This window comes from Carcharodon carcharias, chromosome 35 (assembly GCF_017639515.1).
Source record: "Carcharodon carcharias isolate sCarCar2 chromosome 35, sCarCar2.pri, whole genome shotgun sequence".
In the NCBI taxonomy this organism is placed as follows: Eukaryota; Metazoa; Chordata; class Chondrichthyes; order Lamniformes; family Lamnidae; genus Carcharodon; species Carcharodon carcharias.
This window is the reverse complement of record NC_054501.1, coordinates 6,237,631-6,260,635: the sequence shown is the minus strand read 5'-3', so window position 1 is coordinate 6,260,635 and position 23,005 is coordinate 6,237,631. Positions and strand designations below refer to the sequence as shown.

At 50.8% G+C, this 23,005-nt stretch overlaps 1 protein-coding gene across 1 annotated transcript in view; it reads right to left on the bottom strand.

Annotated features, from left to right (window-relative positions):
• Window positions 1–12,675: 12,675 nt before the first annotated feature.
• The window catches only part of LOC121272792 (serine/threonine-protein kinase WNK3-like), a 108,994-nt gene continuing 98,664 nt past the window's right edge, over window positions 12,676–23,005 (bottom strand). The window contains exons 21-25 of the mRNA XM_041179564.1: window positions 21,640–21,839; window positions 19,266–19,465; window positions 17,523–17,797; window positions 15,821–15,955; window positions 12,676–12,751 (exon numbers count right to left, since the gene is read on the bottom strand). Of these exons, the coding sequence (XP_041035498.1) occupies window positions 12,676–12,751; window positions 15,821–15,955; window positions 17,523–17,797; window positions 19,266–19,465; window positions 21,640–21,839 (886 nt within the window). The remainder of the gene's footprint in view (window positions 12,752–15,820; window positions 15,956–17,522; window positions 17,798–19,265; window positions 19,466–21,639; window positions 21,840–23,005) is intronic.

The window sequence follows — 23,005 nt, the reverse complement described above, 5'->3', positions numbered from 1 at the left end:
GCAGTGTGTGTGTGTGTGTGTGAGGTGTAAGTGTTTATGATTATATCAGTACCCAGCAGAGGGAGATTGCTGAGGGTGAGGCAGCATGAGCGTGTGTGTGAGTGTGTATGTAAGAAGGTATAAGCGTTTGTGATTACATTTGTACCCAGCAGAGGGAGATTGCTGAGGGTGAGGCAGTGTGTGTGTGTGTGTGTGAGTTGTAAGTGTTTGTGATTACATCAGTACGCAGCAGAGGGAGATTGCTGAGGGTGAGGCAGGGTGAATATGTGTGAGGTGTAAGTGTTTTTGATTATATCTATACCCAGCAGAGGGAGATTGCTGAGGGTGAGGCAGTGTGAGAAGGTGTATGTGTTTGTGGTTATATCAGTATGCAGCAGAGGGAGATTGCTATGGGTGAGGCAGTGTGTGTGTGTGTGTGTGTGAGGTGTAAGTGCTTGTGGTTATATCTGTATACAGCAGAGGGGGATTGATGAGAGTGATGCAGTGTGTGTGTGTTTTTGTGCGTGTGTGTGTGAGATGTAAGTGTGTTTGTGATTACATCTGTAGCCAGCAGAGGGAGATTTCTGAGGGTGAGGCTTTGTGAGTGTGTGTGAGAAGGTGTAAATGTTTGTGGATATATCTCTACCCAGCAAAGGGAGTTTGCTGAGGGTGAGGCAGTGTGAGTGTGTGTGAGAAGGTGTAAGTGCTTGTGATTATATCTGTACCCAGCAGAGGGAGTGTTCTGTGGGTGAGACAGTGTGAGTGTGTGTGAGATGGTGCAAGTGCTTGTGATTATATCAGTACACAGCCGAGGGAGATTGCCAAGCGTGAGGCTGTGTGAGTGTGTGTGTGTATGTGTGTGTGTGTGTGTGTAAGAAGGTATAAGTGTTTGTGCTTATATCAGTACCCAGCAGAGGGAGATTGCTGAGGGTGAGGCAGTGTGTGTGTGTGGTGTAAGTATTTGCGATTAGATCAGTACACAGCAGAGGGAGCTTGCTGAGGGTGAGGCAGTTTGTGTGTGTGTGCGAAGGTGTAAATGATTTTGATTATATCTGTACCCAGCAGAGGGAGTGTGCCGAGGGTGAGGCAGTGTGTGTGTGTGTGTGTATGTGTGTGTGTGTGTGTGTGTGTGTAAGATGGTGCAAATGTATGTGATCATATCAGTACTCAGCATAAGCAGATTGCTGAGGGTGAGGCAGTGTGTGCGTTTGTGTGAGATGTAAGTGTGTTTGTGATTATATCTCTACCCAGCAGAGGGAGATTGCTGAGGGTGAGGCAGTGTGTGCGTGTGTGTGAGATGTCAGTTTGTTTGTGGTTATATCTGTAACCAGCAGAGGGAGATTGCTGAGGGTGAGGCAGCATGAGCGTGTGTGTGGGTGTGTATGTAAGAAGGTATAAGCGTTTGTGATTACATTTGTACCCAGCAGAGGGAGATTGCTGAGGGTGAGGCAGTGTGTGTGTGTGTGTGTGTGTGTGTGTGTGTGTGTGTGTGTGTGTGAGTTGTAAGTGTTTATGATCACATCAGTACGCAGCAGAGGGAGATTGCTGAGGGTGAGGCAGCGTGAATGTGTGTGAGTTGTAAGTGTTTTTGATTATATCTATACCCAGCAGAGGGAGATTGCTGAGGGTGAGGCAGTGTGAGAAGGTGTAAGTGTTTGTGGTTATATCAGTATGCAGCAGAGGGAGATTGCTATGGGTGAGGCAGTGTGTGTGTGTGTGTGTGTGAGGTGTAAGTGCTTATGGTTATATCTGTATACAGCAGAGGGGGATTGATGAGAGTGATGCAGTGTGTGTGTGTTTTTGTGCGTGTGTGTGTGAGATGTAAGTGTGTTTGTGATTACATCTGTAGCCATCAGAGGGAGATTTCTGAGGGTGAGGCTTTGTGAGTGTGTGTGAGAAGGTGTAAATGTTTGTGGATATATCTCTACCCAGCAAAGGGAGTTTGCTGAGGGTGAGGCAGTGTGAGTGTGTGTGAGAAGGTGTAAGTGCTTGTGATTATATCTGTACACAGCAGAGGGAGCGTGCTGTGGGTGAGACATTGTGAGTGTGTGTGAGATGGTGCAAGTGCTTGTGATTATATCAGTACACAGCCGAGGGAGATTGCCAAGCGTGAGGCTGTGTGAGTGTGTGTGTGTGTGTGTGTGTGTTTGTGTGTGCGTGTAAGAAGGTATAAGTGTTTGTGTTTATATCAGTACCCAGCAGAGGGAGATTGCTGAGGGTGAGGCAGTGTGTGTGTGAGGTGTAAGTGTTTGCGATTAGATCAGTACACAGCAGAGGGAGCTTGCTGAGGGTGAGGCAGTTTGTGTGTGTGTGCGAAGGTGTAAATGTTTTTGATTATATCTGTACCCAGCAGAGGGAGTGTGCCGAGTGTGAGGCAGTGTGTGTGTGTGTGTGTGCCTGTGTGTGTGTGTGTGTGTGTGTGTGTGTGTGTGTAAGAAGGTGTAAATGTATGTGATTATATCAGTACTCAGCATAAGGAGATTGCTGAGGGTGAGGCAGTGTGTGCGTGTGTGTGAGATGTAAGTGTGTTTGTGATTATATCTCTACCCAGCAGAGGGAGATTGCTGAGGGTGAGGTTGTGTGTGTCTGTGTGAGATGTAAGTGTGTTTGTGGTTATATCTGTACCCAGCAGAGGGAGACTGCTGAGGGTGTGGCTGTGTGTGTCTCTGTGAGATGTAAGTGTGTTTGTGGTTATACCAGTACCCAGCAGAGGGAGTTTGCTGAGGGTGTGGCAATGTGTGTATGCGTGTGTGTGTGTGTGTGTGTGTGTGTGTGTGTGTGTGTGTGTGTGTGTGTGTGATTATATCTATACCCAGCAGAGGGAGATTGCTGAGGGTGAGGCAGTGTGTGTTTGTGTGAGAAGGTGGAAGTGTTTGTGATTATATCAGTACTCAGCAGAGGGAGATTGCTGAGGGTGAGGCAGTGTCTGTGTGTATGTGTGTGTCTGTGTGTGTGTGTGTGTGTGTGTGTGTGTGTGTGTGAGGTGTAAGTGTTGGTGATTACATGAGTATCCAGCAGAGGGAGATTGCTGAGGGTGAGACAGTGTGATTGTGTGTGAGGTGTAAGTGTTTGTGATTATATCTGTACCCAGCATGAGGGAGATTGCTGTGGGTGAGGCAGTGTGTGAGTGTGTGTGAGGTGTAAATGTTTGTGATTATATCAGTAGCCAGCAGAGGGAGATTGCTGAGGGTGAGGCAGTGTCTGTGTGTGTGAGATGTAAGTGTGTTTGTGATTATATCTGTCCAAGTAGAGGGAGATTGCTCAGGGTGAGGCAGTGTGTGTGTGTGTGAGATGTAAGTGTGTTTGTGGTTATATCTGTACCCAGCAGAGGGAGATTGCTGAGGGTGAGGCAGTGTTGTGAGGTGTAAGTGTTTGTGATTATATCTGTACCCAGCAGAAGGAGAGTGCTGAGGGTGAGGCAGTGTGTGTGAGGGTTAGTGTGTTTGCATGTGTGAGGTGTAAGTGTTTGTAATTACATCAGTACCCAACAGAGGGAGATTGCTGAGGGTGAGGCAGTGTGTGTGAGGTGTAATTGTTTTTGATTATGTCAGTATCCAGCAGAGGGAGATTGCTAAGGGTGAGGCAGTGTGAGTGTGTGTGTGTGTGGAAGAAGGCGTAAGCGCTTGTGATTATATTTGTACCCAGCAGAGGGAGTTTGCTGAGGGAGAGGCAGTGTGTGTGTGAGTGTGCGTGTGTGTGAGGTGTAAGTGTTTGCGATTACATATCGGTATCCAGCAGAGTGTGATTGCTGAGTGTGAGGCAGTGTGAGTGTGTGTGAGGTGTAAGTGTTTGTGATTATATCTGTACCCAGCAGAGGGAGATTGCTGAGGGTGAGGCTGTGTGAGTGTGTGTGAGAACGTGTAAGTGTTTGTTATTATATAAGTAGCTTGCAGAGGGAGGTTGCTGAGGGTGAGGCAGTGCGTGTGTGTGTCTGTGTGTGTAAGACGGTGTAATTGTTTGTGATTATATCAGTGCCCAGCAGAGGGAGATTGCTGAGGGTGAGGCAGTGTGTGTGTGAGGTGTAAGTGTTTATGATTTTGTCAGTACCCAGCAGAGGGAGATTGCTGAGAGTGATGCAGTGTGAGTGTGTGTGTGTGTGTGTGTGTGTGTGTGTGTGTGTGTGTAAGAAGGTATAAGTGTATTTGATTATATCACTATCCAGCAGAGGGAGTTTGCTCAGCGTGAGGCAGTGTGAGTGTCTATGAGAATGTGCAAGTGCTTGTGATTATACCTGTACCCAGCAGAGGGAGATTGCTGAGGGTGAGGCACTGTGTGTCTGTCTGAGATGGTGTAAGTGTTTGTGATTATATCTGTACCCAGCAGAGGGAGACTGCTGAGGGTGAGCCAGTGTGTGTGTGTGTGTGTGTGTGAGGTGTAAGTGTTCATGATTATATCAGTACCCAGCAAAGGGTGTTTGCTGAGGGTGAGGCAGTGTGAGTGTGTGTGAGAAGGTGTAAGTGCTTGTGTTATATCTGTACCAAGCAGCGGGAGAGTGCTGTGGGTGAGGCAGTGTGAGTGTGTGTGAGATGGTGCAAGTGCTTGTGATTATTTCAGTACACAGCCGAGGGAGATTGCCAAGCATGAGACTGTGTGAGTGTGTGTGTGTATGTGTGTGTGTGTGTGTAAGAAGGTATAAGTGTTTTTGTTTATATCAGTACCCAGCAGAGGGAGATTGCTGAGGGTGAGGCAGTGTGTGTGTGAGGTGTAAGTGTTTGCGATTAGATCAGTACACAGCAGAGGGAGCTTGCTGAGGGTGAGGCAGTTTGTGTGTGTGTGCGAAGGTGTAAATGTTTTTGATTATATCTGTACCCAGCAGAGGGAGTGTGCCGAGGGTGAGGCAGTGTGTGTGTGTGTGTCTGTGTGTGTGTGTGTGTGTGTGTGTGTGTGTGTGAGAGTGTGTGTGTGTGTGTGTGTGTAAGAAGGTGTAAATGTATTTGATTACATCAGTACTCAGCATAAGGAGATTGCTGAGGGTGAGGCAGTGTGTGCGTGTGTGTGAGATGTAAGTGTGTTTGTGATTATATCTCTACCCAGCAGAGGGAGATTGCTGAGGGTGAGGCTGTGTGCGTCTGTGTGAGATGTAAGTGTGTTTGTGGTTATACCAGTACCCAGCAGAGGGAGTTTGCTGAGGGTGAGGCAATGTGTGTGTGTGCGTGTGTATGTGTGTGTGTGTGTGTGTGTGTGTGTGATTATATCTATACCCAGCAGAGGGAGATTGCTGAGGGTAAGGCAGTGTGTGTTTGTGTGAGAAGGTGGAAGTGTTTGTGATTATATCAGTACTCAGCAGAGGGAGATTGCTGAGGGTGAGGCAGTGTCTGTGTGTATGTGTGTGTGTGTGTGTGTGTGTGTGTGTGTGTGTGTGTGAGGTGTAAGTGTTGATGATTACATGAGTATCCAGCAGAGGGAGATTGCTGAGGGTGAGACAGTGTGATTGTGTGTGAGGTGTAAGTGTTTGTGATTATATCTGTACCCAGCATGAGGGAGATTGCTGTGGGTGAGGCAGTGTGTGAGTGTGTATGAGGTGTAAGTGTTTGTGATTATATCAGTAGCCAGCAGAGGGAGATTGCTGAGGGTGAGGCAGTGTCTGTGTGTGTGAGATGTAAGTGTGTTTGTGATTATATCTGTCCAAGTAGAGGGAGATTGCTCAGGGTGAGGCAGTGTGTGTGTGTGTGTGTGAGATGTAAGTGTGTTTGTGGTTATATCTGTACCCAGCAGAGGGAGATTGCTGAGGGTGAGGCAGTGTTGTGAGGTGTAAGTGTTTGTGATTATATCTGTACCCAGCAGAAGGTGAGTGCTGAGGGTGAGGCAGTGTTTGTGTGGGTTAGTGTGTTTGCATGTGTGAGGTGTAAGTGTTTGTAATTACATCAGTACCCAACAGAGGGAGATTGCTGAGGGTGAGGCAGTGTGTGTGAGGTGTAATTGTTTTTGATTATGTCAGTATCCAGCAGAGGGAGATTGCTAAGGGTGAGGCAGTGTGAGTGTGTGTGTGTGTGTAAGAAGGCGTAAGTGCTTGTGATTATAGTTGTACCCAGCAGAGGGAGTTTGCTGAGGGAGAGGCAGTGTGTGTGTGAGTGTGTGAGATGTAAGTGTGTTTGTGATTATATCTGTACCCAGCAGAAGGAGAGTGCTGAGGGTGAGGCAGTGTGTGTGTTGGTTAGTGTGTTTGCATGTGTGAGTTGTAAGTGTTTGTGATTATATCTGTACCCAACAGAGGGAGATTGCTGAGGGTGAGGCAGTGTGTGTGAGGTGTAATTGTTTTTGATTATGTCAGTATCCAGCAGAGGGAGATTGCTAAGGGTGAGGCAGTGTGAGTGTGTGTGTGTGTGTGGAAGAAGGCGTAAGCGCTTGTGATTATATTTGTACCCAGCAGAGGGAGTTTGCTGAGGGAGAGGCAGTGTGTGTGTGAGTGTTTGTGTGTGTTTGGTGTAACTGTTTGCGATTACATATCGGTATCCAGCAGAGTGTGATTGCTGAGTGTGAGGCAGTGTCAGTGTGTGTGAGGTGTAAGTGTTTGTGATTATATCTGTACCCAGCAGAGAGAGATTGCTGAGGGTGAGGCTGTGTGAGTGTGTGTGAGAACGTGTAAGTGTTTGTTATTATATCAGTAGCTTGCAGAGGGAGGTTGCTGAGGGTGAGGCAGTGCGTGTGTGTGTCTGTGTGCGTAAGAAGGTGTAATTGTTTGTGATTATATCAATACCCAGCAGAGGGAGATTGCTGAGGGTGAGGCAGTATGTGTGAGGTGTAAGTGTTTATGATTTTGTCAGTACCCAGCAGAGGGAGATTGCTGAGGGTGAGGCAGCGTGAATATGTGTGAGGTGTAAGTGTTTTTGATTATATCTATACCCAGCAGAGGGAGATTGCTGAGGGTGAGGCAGTGTGAGAAGGTGTAAGTGTTTGTGGTTATATCAGTATGCAGCAGAGGGAGATTGCTATGGGTGAGGCAGTGTGTGTGTGTGTGTCTGTGTGAGGTGTAAGTGCTTGTGGTTATATCTGTATACAGCAGAGGGGGATTGATGAGAGTGATGCAGTGTGTGTGTGTGTTTGTGCGTGTGTGTGTGAGATGTAAGTGTGTTTGTGATTACATCTGTAGCCAGCAGAGGGAGATTTCTGAGGGTGAGGCTTTGTGAGTGTGTGTGAGAAGGTGTAAATGTTTGTGGATATATCTCTACCCAGCAAAGGGAGTTTGCTGAGGGTGAGGCAGTGTGAGTGTGTGTGAGAAGGTGTAAGTGCTTGTGATTATATCTGTACCCAGCAGAGGGAGAGTGCTGTGGGTGAGGTAGTGTGAGTGTGTGTGAGATGGTGCAAGTGCTTGTGATTATATCAGTACACAGCCGAGGGAGATTGCCAAGCGTGAGGCTGTGTGAGTGTGTGTGTGTTTGTGTGTGTGTGTGTGTGTGTGTAAGAAGGTATAAGTGTTTGTGTTTATATCAGTACCCAGCAGACGTAGATTGCTGAGGGTGAGGCAGTGTGTGTGTGAGGTGTAAGTGTTTGCGATTAGATCAGTACACAGCAGAGGGAGCTTGCTGAGGGTGAGGCAGTTTGTGTGTGTGTGCGAAGGTGTAAATGTTTTTGATTATATCTGTACCCAGCAGAGGGAGTTTGCCGAGGGTGAGGCAGTGTGTGTGTGTGTGTGTGTGTGTGTGTGTAAGAAGGTATAAGTGTATGTGATGATATCAGTACCCAGCATAGGGAGTTTGCTGAGCGTGAGGCAGTGTGAGTGTCTGTGAGAAGGTTTAAGTGCTTGTGATTATATCTCTACCCAGCAGAGGGAGTTTACTGAGGGTGAGGCTGTGTGAGTGTGTGTGAGGTGTAAGTGTTTTTGATTATATCTTTCCCCAGCAGAGAGAGATTTCTGAAGGTGTGGCAGTGTGAGTGTTTGTGAGAAATTGTAAGTGTTTGTGGTTATATTAGTATGCAGCAGAGGGAGATTGCTATGTGTGAGGCAGTGTGTGTGTGTGTGTGTGTGTGCGTGAGGTGTAAGTGTTTTTGGTTATAACTGTATCCAGCAGAGGGGGATTGCTGAGGGTGAGGCAGTGTGAGTGTGTGAGTGTGTGTTTGTGTGTGTGTGTGTAAGAAGGTATAAGTGTATTTGATTATATCACTACCCATCAGAGGGAGTTTGCTGAGCGTGAGGCAGTGTGAGTGTTTGTGAGAAATTGTAAGTGTTTGTGGTTATATCAGTATGAAGCAGAGGGAGATAGCTATGGGTGATGCAGTGTGTGTGTGTGTATGTGAGGTGTAAGTGTTTGTGGCTATATCTCTATCCAGCAGAGGGAGTTTGCTGAGGGTGAGGCTGTGTGAGTGTGTGTGAGGTGTAAAGGTTTGTGATTATATCTGTACACAGCAGAGGGAGATTGCGGAGGGTGTGGCTGTGTGAGTGTGTCTGAGGTGTAAGTGTTTTTGATTATATCTGTACCCAGCAGAGAGGGATTTCTGTGGGTGTGGCATTGTGAGTGTTTTTGAGAAATTGTAAGTGTTTGTGGTTATGTTAGTATGCAGCAGAGGGTGATTGCTATGGGTGAGGCAGTGTGTGTGTGTGTGAGGTGAAAGTGTTTGCGGTTATAATTGTATCCAGTAGGGGGAGATTGCTGAGGGTGAGGCAGTGTGTGTGTGTTTGTGCGTGTGTGTGTGTGTGTGAGAGAGATGTAAGTGTGTTTGTGATTACATTTGTAGCCAGCAGAGGGAGATTTCTGAGGGTGAGGCAGTGTGACTGTGTGTGAGATGGTGCAAGTGTTTGTGATTATATCAGTACCCAGCAGAGGGAGATTTCTGAGGGTGAGGCTGTGTGAGAGAGTGAGATTTATATTTCCTTCAATTTTAGGGGGAACTCCATCATTCCCCCCACCCCCTCAAATTACGGGGCGGGGAGGGAGCCCATTAATTCATGGCACCTCCCTCAATTTTACCCTTCCCTGTAAATTCTGACCCCGTCCCCCTCAGCTTTGGAGACCCTTCCCACAATTGGGGGGGGGGTCAGGCCCATCAATGTATGACCACCCCCTTAATTTTTGCCCTCCCACCCCCCAAAGTTTTGGGGGCCACCCCATCAATATAGGGCCCTCTCATCCCCACTTTTTCAGGGGGGTGGGGGTCCTCAATTTTGCCTTCCCTCTTAGTTTTGGGATGGGAGGCACACCATCAATTTATGCTTCCCTCCTCAAATATTGAAGGCGGGGGGGGGGAGGTGGCCTTCATAATAAATTTTGGGGCCACCACAAATTTTGGGGTTCTCAATTTTTGCCTCACCTTCCATTAATTTGGGGGCCACCCCATCAATTTATGCCTCCCCGTCTCCCACTGCCCCAATTTTGGGGGCTGCCTTAATTTTGCTTCCCTCAATTTTTGAGTCACCTCAATTTTGAGGGAAATTGCTCAATTTTGTCCCACTCCTTAATTTTGCTGGAGGGGGGGAGGGGGGCGGGGAGGGGAGAATCCCATTCCTCCACCCAGTTCAGAATTTATCACCCTCCTTCAAATATTTCCCCCAACTCCTATCTAATGCCCACTGAACAGCTTCTGATTACTACCTCCTCTTATTAATAACCCCCATTAATACCCCCAACAATTTACAGCTCAGGGCTCCTAGTTGATATGCGGGGATGGATAGCACATGGAGACCAGTGGAGGTTGGCTCAAGGCCGAGTTAGGCAGACTTTTTGATCGACAAGGCAGTCGAGGGAAAGTGGAGTTGAGACAACAACTAGATCAGCCATGATCGTGTTGAATGGCAGTGAAGGCTCCAACGCTCCAAAGTCCTATGTTTGCTGATGGCACAAAGCTCGGTGGGACAGTATGTTTCTGAGGGGGGATGGAATGTGGCTGCAAAGGGATATGGACAACGTAGGTGAGTGGGTGGTGTTCGGAGTTTAACGTGGAGAGGTCTGATATCAGAACGAGAAAAGTTTTTTTTTTAAATGGTGAGAGCGTGAGAAATGTTGGGGTTCAGGAGGAAACTGGGTGTCCTTGTCCACGAGGTGCAAAGTTAACCTACAGGTACAGCAAGCAATTCGGAAGGCAAATGGTACGTTAGCCTTTATGACGAAGGGGTTGGAGTATTAAAGCATAGGCTTACAACGATCTAGGGCATTGGAGAGACTGCACCTAGAGAGCTGTCTACAGTTTTGTTCTCCTTCCCAAAGGAAGGACATACTCATCAAAGGGAGGGCAGCGAAGGCTCACCGGACTGATTCCTGGGAGGAAGGATTGGGAAGAATTCGAGGCAAACACGTTGACATACATAACACTTGAGGGGCTTGACAGGTTAAATGTCGGGAGGATGTTTACCCCTGGTTGGGAAGTCTAGAACTAGGGCGGACAGTCACGGTATAAGGAGTCAGCCGCTTTGGGCTGAGATGAGCAGCAAGTTCTTCCCTCGAAGGTTGTGAATCTTTGGAATTCTCGACCCCAGCGCGGTGGGTGGTCAATCACCGGGTACATTCAGGACTATCAATAGATTTTTTTTTTGGAAACTAAGAGGATGGGGATGGGTGGAGTTGAGGTGGAAGATCAGCTATAAACTTAGTGAAAGACAGGGCAGGGCTACTCCTTGTGTTCTTCTGCTGTTCACACAGGTATTATAAAACATGGACATTGGAGCTGATAACACAGTGTTGGCAGAACTTACCTATCTTATGGAGGCAATTTAGCAAATTGTCAATACTTATTGATACTCTTTTGTCACAAGCGAGTGTTTTAAAATTGTTTTATTCAAGGGCGAATTGTTTTAAAATAAAATTTAATCATCTCGGATAAGGGCCTAGGGGAAAGAGATTGAACGTTGATGACACTGTAAAAAGCAGGTAGCATTGATTTATTTTTTATTCTTTGGAATGTGGGCATCACTGGCAAGGGCAGCATTTGTTACCCATCCCTAATTGCCCTCGAATTGTCTTGCAATGGCCATCTAGGAGGGGCAGTTAAGAGGCAACCCCACCTACAAGCCATATACTGTGGCTACAAGAGCAGGTCAGAGGCTGTGGAGAGTAACTCACCTCCTGACTCCCTGTCCACCATTTACAAGGCACAAGTCAGGAGTGTGATGGAACACTCCTCCACTTGCCTGGATGAGTTGCAGCTCCCACAACAAAGAGAAGCTCGACACCATCCAGGACAAAGCAGCCCCCCGCTTGATCGGCTCCCCATCCACAAACATTCACTCCCTCCACCACCGACGCACAGGGGCAGCAGTGTGCGTGTACCATCGACAAGATGCACTGTAGCAACTCGCCAAGGCTCCTTCGAAAGCGCTGCCCAAACCCATGACTTCTACCACCTAGAAGGACAAGGGCAGCAGACACACGAGAACACCACCGCCTGGAAGTTCCCCTCCGAGCCCCTCACCATCCTGACTTGGAAATATATTGGCCGTTCCTTCGCTGGCGCTGGGTCAGATGCTGACTTGCCAGTAACACCCACATCACCGAACAAATATTTTTAAAAGCTAGAGTAGAGCTTCCCACTTCCTCTCCAGAGAGATATTTATATCCTTATGTTGAAACCGCACCCCATTAGGTTTGTGGGATAATACTTTTGTTCCTCCTGAGGAATTTTAAATGCATTTTGTTCTTCGTCTGTAATGACCGATGTGGAGCATGTGTCTGGGTGAAAGCTACGGAGGTGGTCCATTATACGAGTGGCGGGTTCTTTTGATGGACTATAAAACTCCTGCGCAGCCTCCAGTCTCGGCTCGTCAAACTAACTTAAAAGGAGCGAAGGTGCTCACGGCCTGTCCAAGGAGAAGAAACCGTTCTTGAAAAGGGGGAAAGGCCAAGGGCAAGGACATTCCCTTGTGGCGATCAACCAAGTGGGCCAATCATCCCCTATTGTGTTGAACATTCCTGAGGAAATACCCCCTAAGTAATTTGTGTCCAGTAGCTAGCTGCAAGGAACAGCAATGATTCCGGAGTTTCTTTTCTCTTTTTAAACACAGTATAAACATGGGCTATGTTGGGTCATTGTTCTTCATTACTTTTCTATATATAATTCTATCTGTAAGTAAATCTGACCACTGAGCTTAGCCTGTCTGGTGCTGTGCTTTTCTCCACTTCAGAGGGATAGTGGCACATAGCGAGCATTACACATGTCCTCCAGCACACTGCTGAAAGAAGCTGGCATTGTTATTTATTACCCTTATTTATAATTCTATTTGTCAGTAAACCTGATCACTGAGCTTAGCCTGTCTGGTGCTGTGCTTTTCTCCACTTGAGGGATAGTGGCACATAGCAAGCATTACACGTGTCCTCCAGCACACTGCTGAAAGAAGCTGGCATTGTTATTTATTACCCTTATTTATAATTCTTTTTGTCAGTAAATCTGACCACTGAGCTTAGCCTGTCTGGTGCTGTGCTTTTCTCCACTTTAGAGAGATGGTGGTACATGGCGAGGTGTACACGTGTCCTCCAGTGCACTGCCAACACAAGCTGGTAATTAAAGATGCAGGTTTCAGTGCACACGGGACTTGGGTCTGGCTAGAAACCCTCATGATCCCACAGGACAAGACATCACATGCTGAGAAAAAGCCCAGATGACGACATTCTGCTCACTTTTAATTGCACAACTTGCACTTATAAAGCACCTGTAGGTGCAGCTCCCCCCACCAGGGCACGAAAGAGGAAATGATGGGCGGGTGACCAGGAACTTAAAAATGGGGATTACGAGTTTGATCAAGGGGAGGAGAGGAGAGACACTGGACTGCGCCTAAAAACCGAGAAATAAGAGTTCCAACTTGGAAATGGGGAATTGTCCATTCGATTCCGGCGACAGAACATCCGAACTTAGGAGACAAAAAAAATAAACCAACACCGAGAGTTTTGGTCAGTTTTTTTTCTTTCTCTTCCCGTCTAATCTTAGAAAGATACAAAAGTCATTTTGCACATGCAGCTAAACTTTGGAGAATGTTTTGACTTTTGGACAATTTTCAACACAAAACCCCTCCCCCTTGTTACGGGGGGAGGTGGGGGGGAGGGGAAGGGGGAAAGAGAGAGAACAGGCATCGACTTACAAACTGCTTTACTACACAGTATATGTTAAAAAAAACAAAATAAAATACGCTCAGAGGTGATGCAAAAAGATAATCACAGTTTGAATTTACCAGTAATACTGTTTGTTAACTCTCCTCACCAACACCCACTCACAAACACCAGAGAACAGACAGGGGATTCCGACTGCACAACACCAGTCACCCCCTCGCACCTCGGATCAAAGGGAGCCCGCAGTACCTATCCCCCCCACCCACCCCCCACCTCCGTCACTTCACCCTCATGCGAGACGAGCGACGGATTGTCACTCGTCTCTGCCAACCCCCCCACCTTGAATTCCTGCTGGTTTCACTGTTCTGAAAACAGCTCCCGTTTAAAATAAGCGTCCAGGGGACGAATAACAATTGGGAGGCAGGAGATACCAAAGTCGCACTGCCTCTCTCTGCCCAAAGTAAGGCTGGCCCTCCCCACCCCACCACATACCCCAGTGGACAGTCGGAGACCCCCTTTCACCACCTCTGACATACAATGCGGTTATCGAAAAGAAAATGGTAGCAGCAGGTAAACACAACGAAACAACTTCGTTCCAAATCAGGGGAAGAATAACCGAGAAAGCTTTTAATATCAAGGCACTGCAAGTCTGCAGGGGGGTTTTTTTTTCCCAAAATAAAAAGCACATTTAAAAGGGCTGTGCACAAATGGTGGCAACTTGAGACGTGCGAGTGTTAAGTATGAGAGCTCACAAATACTCCATGCTGCACGCACACACACACGCACACAAACACACACAGGGGCTGCAATGCCACTTTCTGAATTCAGAATACAGCACACCGCCACCCAGAGGGCAGCATACTTCAGCTCTCTCACAAAGGTCCATTTACGAGACAACACAATTGGCTTTTAACCAAAGCTCATCTGGTGGACTGGCACTAATATTCACACTTACAGTACACTTCAGGTCTGTGCAATATGGTGCTCATGCAGCACTCTGTGTCCCATTCCTCAATGTCATTCCTGTCCCCACCCAGTAACTGAACCCCAGGGTTATACAGTGACAGACCCGTCCCCCACCAGTACTGCACCGGTCACTGTATACAGCTCAAAATGCTCTTCGACACAAAGGCAGAACGTGCAATCGTATGGCTGGGTGTCCTTCATAGCTCAAGAAGGTACAGTGTGAAAATGTTGCACACCCAACCAGTGAAGAAAGATTCCCATCTTAGGGCAGGGAAGCTATGAGTCGGTGACATAACAATAGTGCATGTCTGCTCACATACCATAAACCATGATAATTTCACTGCTCAACACCAACCCCTCCTCCACCCTGTTCCTCCCCTGGTAACTCCTATCAAGTAAACAAAACTGGAATAGAAAGAAACACACAGATTACAATCCAAACACAACATGGAAAAAACAAAAACATCAGCAACATGTAACGTTGCGATAGAATTCCTGAACCACAACTTCGGAAGCTTTCCACAACCCGCTTATAATTGTTCACAGTTTTTTTTTAATATAAGGAAAGGGGGTTCAGAATCGTCAGGCAAACGAGACTGCCAATGGTTGTGCGTGCATGTTAGCTGGGTTAAGGCAACCGACTTGGCACTAGAGAGAGAAGCCAGGGTCGAAGCGGACAGAGCTGGGAAACGCATGAGCGGGAAAGAGTCATCAGGAAGAGGAAGGGGAGCAGAGAGAGAGGAACAGGCACAGAAACCGTTAAAAGGAGTGTGCGGGCGGGTGACAGAGAGGGCAATGTGCAAGGCCAGTCGGGATGCTTGGACTCTTATTAATCTTTAAAAGGGAGGGCTGAGATGGGAGCGCCACAGACAGTGGACAGTAAAGGAAGGAGAGAAATCGACATCATTACTTCCAGCTCAGTGGGGACAGAGTGTCCACATTTGGAAAGTTTTATTTCAGGCATCCTTCCAAGTGCTCCCCGTTGACTTTTGGGAAGGGGGGGAGCGGGAATGAATGATGGGGCAATGAGGGAGAGCACATCTCGCCCGAACGTATCCAGGGCCCAGATGAAAGTGCCCGGGTCAGCTGCAGCAGCTGTCTTCCGGTTTGCGGAAGGTGAGAGGCACAAGACAACTCTTTCTCTCAATGTGCAAAAGCACGGCCGGCTTGGGGGGGGGTGGGGGAGAGGCTGAGTTAAAGGGCCAGAGTTCAGGGTCAGCCTGGCCGATTCTCCAGCAGCTCGGCGAGCAGACAACAAATTCGAGAGGGATTGGGCTTCACCCACGGGTCTATGGGGTGTGGAGGCACACACTGAAGGCACAAGGTCCCCACCAGAGTGTGCGCACGCGCATGTGTGTGTGTGTGTGTGTGTGTGTGTGTGTGGGTGGATGGGTGGGCCACAAGCTGCTTGGCGAATTCCTTTTTGAAGTCAGCCTCCATCACTAATCCGTGGCCAGATTACATTCAGTCCCCCTCAGCCCCAAGGTCATCAAACTGCAAACTCAAGCTCGCCGAGAGAGGACTCCGTCACCGAATCCTGCTCCCTCCATAAAGCTTCCAGCACTCAGCCTCGTTTCACTGCCACCGAAACCCGGTGTTGAGTTTTGGTCGCTCGTGGGGTTATGCGAAAGGCTCGGGTGAGGAGAACCCGACGTGTGGTGGGGGGTGGGGGGAAGAGAGAGAGAGAACACAAGAGCGAAAGGAGAATGAGAGAAAAGCAGAAAAAAAGAGGGGAACAGCGAACTGGCTCGTCCCTGCTTGCGCCGCTCAGAGGCAACAGGAGACGCGCAAGGCGCCAGTCAAGTGTTTGCAGCGGCGGTTTGAAGAAATGCAGGGGTGTAGAGGGAGCCCCCTCACAACAGCTCTGCCCCTCTTTCCCTCCCCCTCCCCAGCACCCCACAACACACCCACGGCACCCATTTAGGCTTATCTTTTCAAGTGCCTCCCTCCCTGAGGCACTTGGCAAGGACGGCGACGACACAGCCCGGCTCCCATCGGAGTCAGCTCGGCTGCACTGAAAGCTGCCGCCTGTCTGCACGCAACTAAAAAAAAAATAAAAATAAAAATAAAAGTCTTACTGTAACAAACTCGGGGTGGGGTGGGAGGGGGAGGGGTGATCGTCATCACCCCCAGCATGGACCTTTGCGAAATAGCTGGCATTTTAAATAACAATTTTTTTAAAAAAAAGTGATATGTGACAAGACACTGACGACAAAAAAAAAAGCGAAAAGATTCTTTTAAAAAAGTAAACAGACAAGCGCACACAAAGTTTCAGCACAACATCCCTTTCAAGTAAGTTATTCACAATGTGATGCCGCGGCTGAGTGTTAACAGGGTACACACGGTGGGGGGTGGGGGGGAAAGGGGATGGAATGGAGTGGATGTAAAGTGTCCGTGTGGGTTCACATTGCTGGCTCTGTGGTTGTCGGGGGGGGCGGGGGGGGAGACGTGTTCCTCCATCCGTTTGCCTGTAGGCTGATGCCCCGCCGTGCAGGGTCCTTGGGCGAGGGCTGACCTCCGGAGTGTGTTCGCTCTTCCCCCCCCCACCCCCATTCCCCCCACCATCGCCGGGTCTCCTCCTCCTCCAGTGGCCAGTCCAGAGGTAACAAAGCCAAGAGGGCGCAGCACCTCCCTCCCACCTGGAGCGGGCAAGCCAAGTCAAGCCTCCGCCCCGCCCTCCTGTGGGTGGGGAGGGGGTGTGGGTGGTGGGGGGTGGTGGGGGGGGGGTGGAGGACGGACACTTAAAACACTTGCAAGGATTCCGGCACATTCAACGTTCAAAAAAAAAAGCACACACTTGGGACGGGGCGAGAATAAAGGCAGACGCTCGACTCCCTGGGGCTCAGGTGGAGAGATTGCTGCTTTAATTCACACGTTGTCAGGCCTGGGCAGAAGTAGATAGAGACCCCCTCCCACACCCACCACCCCCCACCGGCTAGGAGTGTGCGCCTTCTGCGCTTCCGTCATTCTCAGTTCCTCTTCCACCTCCCCACCACCACCTCACCCCCATGATAAAATCGCAGCGCTCTCTCATCCATTGGCCCCTTATTTTTGGGGTTGGGTTGGTAGTTGGGTGGGGAGGGGAGGGGGGTTATGGGTGCAAAAATGACCTCCCCCGACACCCCCCATCCGCCTGTATCCTTCCCCTACCACCACCACCGCCCCCACCCACCCAAAACTCACTCAATTTCTGAGGGCCCAGCCCACAGAATGGCCACTTTGGGTGGGGGAAGGGGGTGGGAGCACCTGTCAAAACGAGGGGGCAGCAAAGAGGCAGTTCCTTCACCTTGGGCTGGCGGGGAGGGGAGGGGAGTGGGGTGGGGGGGAAGGTGGGGGAGAACGCTGCTGCTGGTCATGTGGCTCGGGGTTGGGGCGGGGGGGGGGGTGGTCCCGTCGTCCTCGACACGTCGTCTGCTGTCGGCCGGCGGAACGAGCGCTGGCCTCTCCCACCTGCCCGGCCCCCGATCTCGGTCGGTGCTGTTCGATTTGCCTTACTTTGACCGCGGAGGGGCCGTGGGGGAGCCCTGCACTGGGAACGTCTGCACAGCACCTCCTCCTCCTCCTCCTCCTCCTCCACCTCCGCCTCCTCCTCCTCCTCCAGCCAGATACTGGGCCAGTCCTTGTGGGGGGGCCAGCCCAGCAGGCTGAGGGCAGCCCACCACCACCGCCGCCGCCGCCGCTGCAGCCGCCGCCCCGGTCCATTGAGTCTGGTACGCCCCTCTGGCCATCCCACCGTACTGGCACAAGTTCGGGAGGGCGTAAGGGGCAGCGGTGCCCGGGAACGAATTCGACGGGGGGATCCCTGGTGGCAGCGCAGCCTGCTGCGTCCCCTGGCCTTGTAATCCGGTCCCTGTCCAACCCACGTTGCAGTGTTGGGAAGCTCCCTGAGGGGGAAAGAGAGAGAGAAAAAAAAAAAGAATGGGTTAGTAAGGAGGGTAAGAGAAAAAAAAAAAAAAGAGGAAATGGGAGTTGCTGGGGGTGGGGGGGAGAGAAAGGCCATTTGGCCCCTCGAGCCTGCTCCGGCACTCAACACGATCGTGGCTGGTTATTCGCTCTCCTGCCCCAACCCCTTCGATTCCCTCAGCGTCCGGAAAATCTACTGATCCGTGTCTTGAATATATTCAACGCCCTCGGCTTTCTGAGCCAAGGGCCCACCCAATGCTTGTGAGTGTTTCTTTCTGTGTTGGGGGGGTTGGGGGGGGGGGGGGGGTAGTACAAGTGCAGGCAAGCCAGCAGAGTCAAGGCACATGTGGACTCTTTAATCTTTAAAAGGGAGGGCCGGGATGCGGCAACACAGGTGGCGGTGGTCAGAACCCTTCCTCGTTCCTCGTTGGCCCGCTGGGATGTGAGGGGTCCGAGCTGCCCTGGAACGGGGACGCCGAGCGTCACAGCGCTGACCGCCCGTACACCGGGCTGACGCTCGAGTCGAGGGACGAACCTGCTGCTCGAAGCCCAGGAGAGCATCACTTGCCAAAAAGCCCCTGACTTTGGAGCAAGGGTCCATCGGCAAGGGGCACAGACCATCTGAAGCGGAGGGTAAAAAAAAACATAGGAATTCGGGGGGAGGGGGGGTGGGAAATAAGGACCAGGCCCTTTGGCCCCTCGAGCCTGCTCCGCCATTTGATAAGATCATAGCTGATCACCAACTGTGGCCCCAACTCCACTTTCCTGGCCCCCACCAACCCCATAACCCTCGACTCCCTTGTCAATTGGAACTCTGCCTATCTCGACTTTGAATATATTCGCTGAGCCAGCCTCCGCTGCTCTCTGGGGGGGGAGGGGGGGGGGAATTTCACCGAGACACGGAATCACTTCCTCATCTCCGTCTTCAATGGGAGGCCCCTGACTCTGAAACTGTGCCCGCACCCTCTCCCCGCCTCCCCCCCACCGTTCTAGATTCTCCCACGAGGCACGAGGGGTGGGGGGGTGGGGGGGAACATCTTCTCAGCATCCACCCTGTCAAAACCACCCCTCAGAATCTGGTGCTTCAATAAGATTGACGCCCCCCAAGCAAAGCGCTAACGACCGGTCCTGTCCGCTGACAGCTGAGCAGTAAGCACTGGCTCCAGCCTTTAAACACCCCGAGGGTGTACCTGCCCCACACGGGACTGCAGCGGCTCATCGAGAAGGCAGCTCACCAACAACTTCTCGAGGGGCAATTAGGGATGGGCAACAAATGTTGATCTGGGCGGCAAGGCCCACAAAAAAATCCCACGAATGAATAAAAATGAACCAAACGGCAAAAGCAGAGGCCGTGCGATCTTTTCGATCCACCCGAGGGTGGTGCTCTGCTTTAATGCCCTGCTCCTCTTCCCCACCACCCCCAACCCTGCTCCTCCCCCCGACACTCACGTCACAGAGTTGATGCCGGCTCTCCAGGTCCTGTCGGTTCTGGATCTGCCGGATTTCGTTCAGGCTGGGCTTCAGACTGGCGGCTCCGATCCTCTCCTTGGCCCAGTCGTCCACCAGCTTGTGCAGGTCGTCCGTGAAGGTCCCTTTCTTGGCTCCGGCAGCCTGCTGGGAGTTGTAGGAATCTGGGTAGCCAAACGACCCTGGGGCAAAGGGGGGGGGTGGGGGGGGTGGAGTAAAACAAACAGTCAACCTGGCCTCTCCCACAGATTACACACCCCAACAAGAACCTGAGAGCCATTGCGAAAGGGATTAAAAAATAAAACTGCCTCACTCTTAAAAACCACAGATTTTCACTTCCCAGGGCCCGGCCATTCAGCCCATCACACCTGTGCTGGCTCTTTGAGAGCGCTATCCAATTAATCCCACTTCACCACCACCACTGCTCTTTTCCCCCATAGCTCTGCAAATTTTTCCCCTTTAAGTATTTATCCAATTCCCTCTTTTGAACGTTCCTATTGAATCTGCTTCCACCATCCTTTCAGGCAGCGCCTTCCAGATCACAACAACTCGCTGTGTGTAAAAAAAATTCTCCGCATCTCCCCCTCTGGTTCTTTGGTTGATTCTCTTCTATCAGTGACCATCTGGTTACCGACCCGCCTGCCACTGGAAAGTTTCTTCCTCTCTATCTACCGAAAACCATAATCCTAATTTTGAATGCTTTGATCGAATCTCCCACTAACCACTTCCGCTCTGCAAACAACCTCATAATTCCCTCCGACAGTGCGGCGCTCCCTCAGCACTGACCCTCCCACAGCGCGGCGCTCCCTCAGCACTGACCCTCCGACAGCGCGGCGCTCCCTCAGCACTGACCCTCCGACAGCGTGGCGCTCCCTCAGCACTGACCCTCCCACAGCGCGGCGTTCCCTCAGCACTGACCCTCCCACAGCGCGGCGCTCCCTCAGCACTGACCCTCCCACAGCGCAGCGCTCCCTCAGCACTGACCCTCCGACAGCGCGGCGCTCCCTCAGCACTGACCCTCCGACAGTGCGGCGCTCCCTCAGCACTGACCTTCCGACAGCACGGAGCTCCCTCAGCACTGACCCTCCGACAGAGCGGCGCTCCCTCAGCACTGACCCTCCGACAGCGCGGCGCTCCCTCAGCACTGACCCTCCGACAGCGCGGCGCTCTCTCAGCACTGACCCTCCGACAGTGCGGCGCTCCCTCAGCACTGACCCTCTGACAGGGCGGTGCTCCCTCAGCACTGACCCTCCGACAGCACGCGCTCTCTCAGCACTGACCCTCCGACAGTGCGGCGCTCCCTCAGCACTGACCAGCCGACAGCGCGCCGCTCCCTTGGCAGTGCGCTGTGAATCAGCCTGGATTATGTTGTTAGATCACTAGGATGAGGCGCAAACTCATGACCTGCTGACTCAGAAGTGAGCAAAACCCATAGACGCCCGAGTTTAGGTCACAGAGGCCAGTTTGGAACAGACAGGGTTTAACACCACAAGGCTGTTCAAAACTAGCAGAGTGAGAGGGGCAGGAAGTACAGGAATGTCAAATTGCAACGGTACAGGGGCCTCACAGGAGGTTGGGGAGTTAAGATTGATCCTATGAAAGGGCATTTTCACCACTGTCTGATGCATGCTATTGTTGATCTTGCATGACACCAGTGTTCTGGAAAATTGAATGTGTGGCTGTTCATCTATGCTTGTTCCCACTTTGAACCCAGTGCATGGACCCCGTACCATTATACACCAATCCCTGAATAGACTCGAGTTTCAATGTCTAAACCACATACAGCACTGAAATAGGTCACTCCTTCCAACGTGTCCATGTCAGTGTTTCTGCGCCACACCAGCCTCTTCTCCCCCTACCCCCATATCCTTCTATCCCTTTCTCCCTAGTGTGCTAATCCAGCCTCCCCCTTAAATACATCAACACAATTCACCTCGACCCCTCCCTGTGGGAGCGAGTTCCGCATTCTCCCCACTCTCCAGTTAAAGAAGTTTCTCCTGAATTCCACCCCCCCTCTACCGACTGGATTTATTATTGTCTTAAATTGATGTCCCCCTAGTTCTGGTCTCCCCCCCACCTCGCGACAAGTGGAAACATCTCTACGTCGACCCTATCGAAACCCCCTCTGTCATTTTGAAGAGCTCGATCAGGTCACCCCCTCAGCCTCCTCTTTTATAGAGGAAAGAGTCCAGGCCTGTTCAATCTTTCCTGATAGTTATAAACTCTTCATTCTCAGCCTTGAGAGCCTTTTTTAAACAACTGCTCCAGAGCCTGCGTAGTTTTCTTAAAATATTCAGCAGTGTCAATCGGCAAAGCCATTTTCCGCGGGCTGAAGGACACTGTGCCTGCTGCTCACCTGTACCGATGGGAGTGGCGCTCAGAGAGTGGGACTTGGAGTTCCGGAGTTTGTTCCTGGCCGACCTCTGCCGACGGCTGGGTGGGGAGTAGGCCTGCAGGGAGCCCTCACCCGGCTCCTTGGGCACGTGGAGTCGATTGTAAAGCTCCTGGAGCTCCTGATTTTGCTGGGCCTGGAGGTACACAACTTCCTTTATGTGCCTGGTTCACAAAGAGAGAGAGAGAGAGAGAGAGGGAGGAGGTCAGTCCAAGACACTTTCAAAGATTAAACCATCCTTGCCCGCCTATCCTCCAGCGACTAAGATTCATCCGTGTCTTTGTGACCTTCACTATTCCAATGCTCTTCTGGAAAGCCTCTGCAAACTTGAACTCATCCAAAACTACTCGTATCTGAACTAACACCGAGCCCCATCCACCTGTCACCTCATTGACCTATACTCACTCCCTATCCAGAAATGCCTAGATTTTAACACTTTTCATCCTTGTGTTCACATCCATCCATGGTCTAGCCCCTCCCCTTCTCCGTAACCTCCTCCAGCCCCTACACCCCTCCCTACCTCCGTAACCTCCTCCAGCCCCTACACCCCTCCCTACCTCCGTAACCTCCTCCAGCCCCTACACCCCTCCCTACCTCCGTAACCTCCTCCAACCCCTACACCCCTCCCTATCTCTGTAAACTCCTCCAGCCCCTACAACTCTCCCCTTCTCTGTAACCTCCTCCAGCCCCTACACCCCTCCCTATCTCTGTAACCTCCTCCAGCCCCTACACCCCTCCCTATCTCTGTAAACTCCTCCAGCCCCTACAACTCTCCCCTTCTCCGTAACCTCCTCCAGCCCCTACAACCCTCCCTATCTCTGTAACCTCCTCCAGCCCCTACACCCCTCCCTATCTCTGTAACCTCCTCCAGCCCCTACACCCATCCCTATCTCTGTAACCTCCTCCAGCCCCTACAACTCTCCCCTTCTCTGTAACCTCCTCCAGCCCCTACACCCCTCCCTATCTCTGTAATCTCTTCCAGCCTCTACAACCCTACCTATCTCTGTAATCTCTTCCAGCCCCTACAACCCTCCCTATCTCTGTAACCTCCTCCAGCCCCTACACCCCTCCCTATCTCTGTAAACTCCTCCAGCCCCTACAACTCTCCCCTTCTCCGTAACCTCCTCCAGCCCCTACAACCCTCCCTATCTCTGTAACCTCCTCCAGCCCCTACACCCCTCCCTATCTCTGTAACCTCCTCCAGCCCCTACACCCATCCCTATCTCTGTAACCTCCTCCAGCCCCTACAACTCTCCCCTTCTCTGTAACCTCCTCCAGCCCCTACACCCCTCCCTATCTCTGTAAGCTCCTCCAGGCCCTACAACCCTCC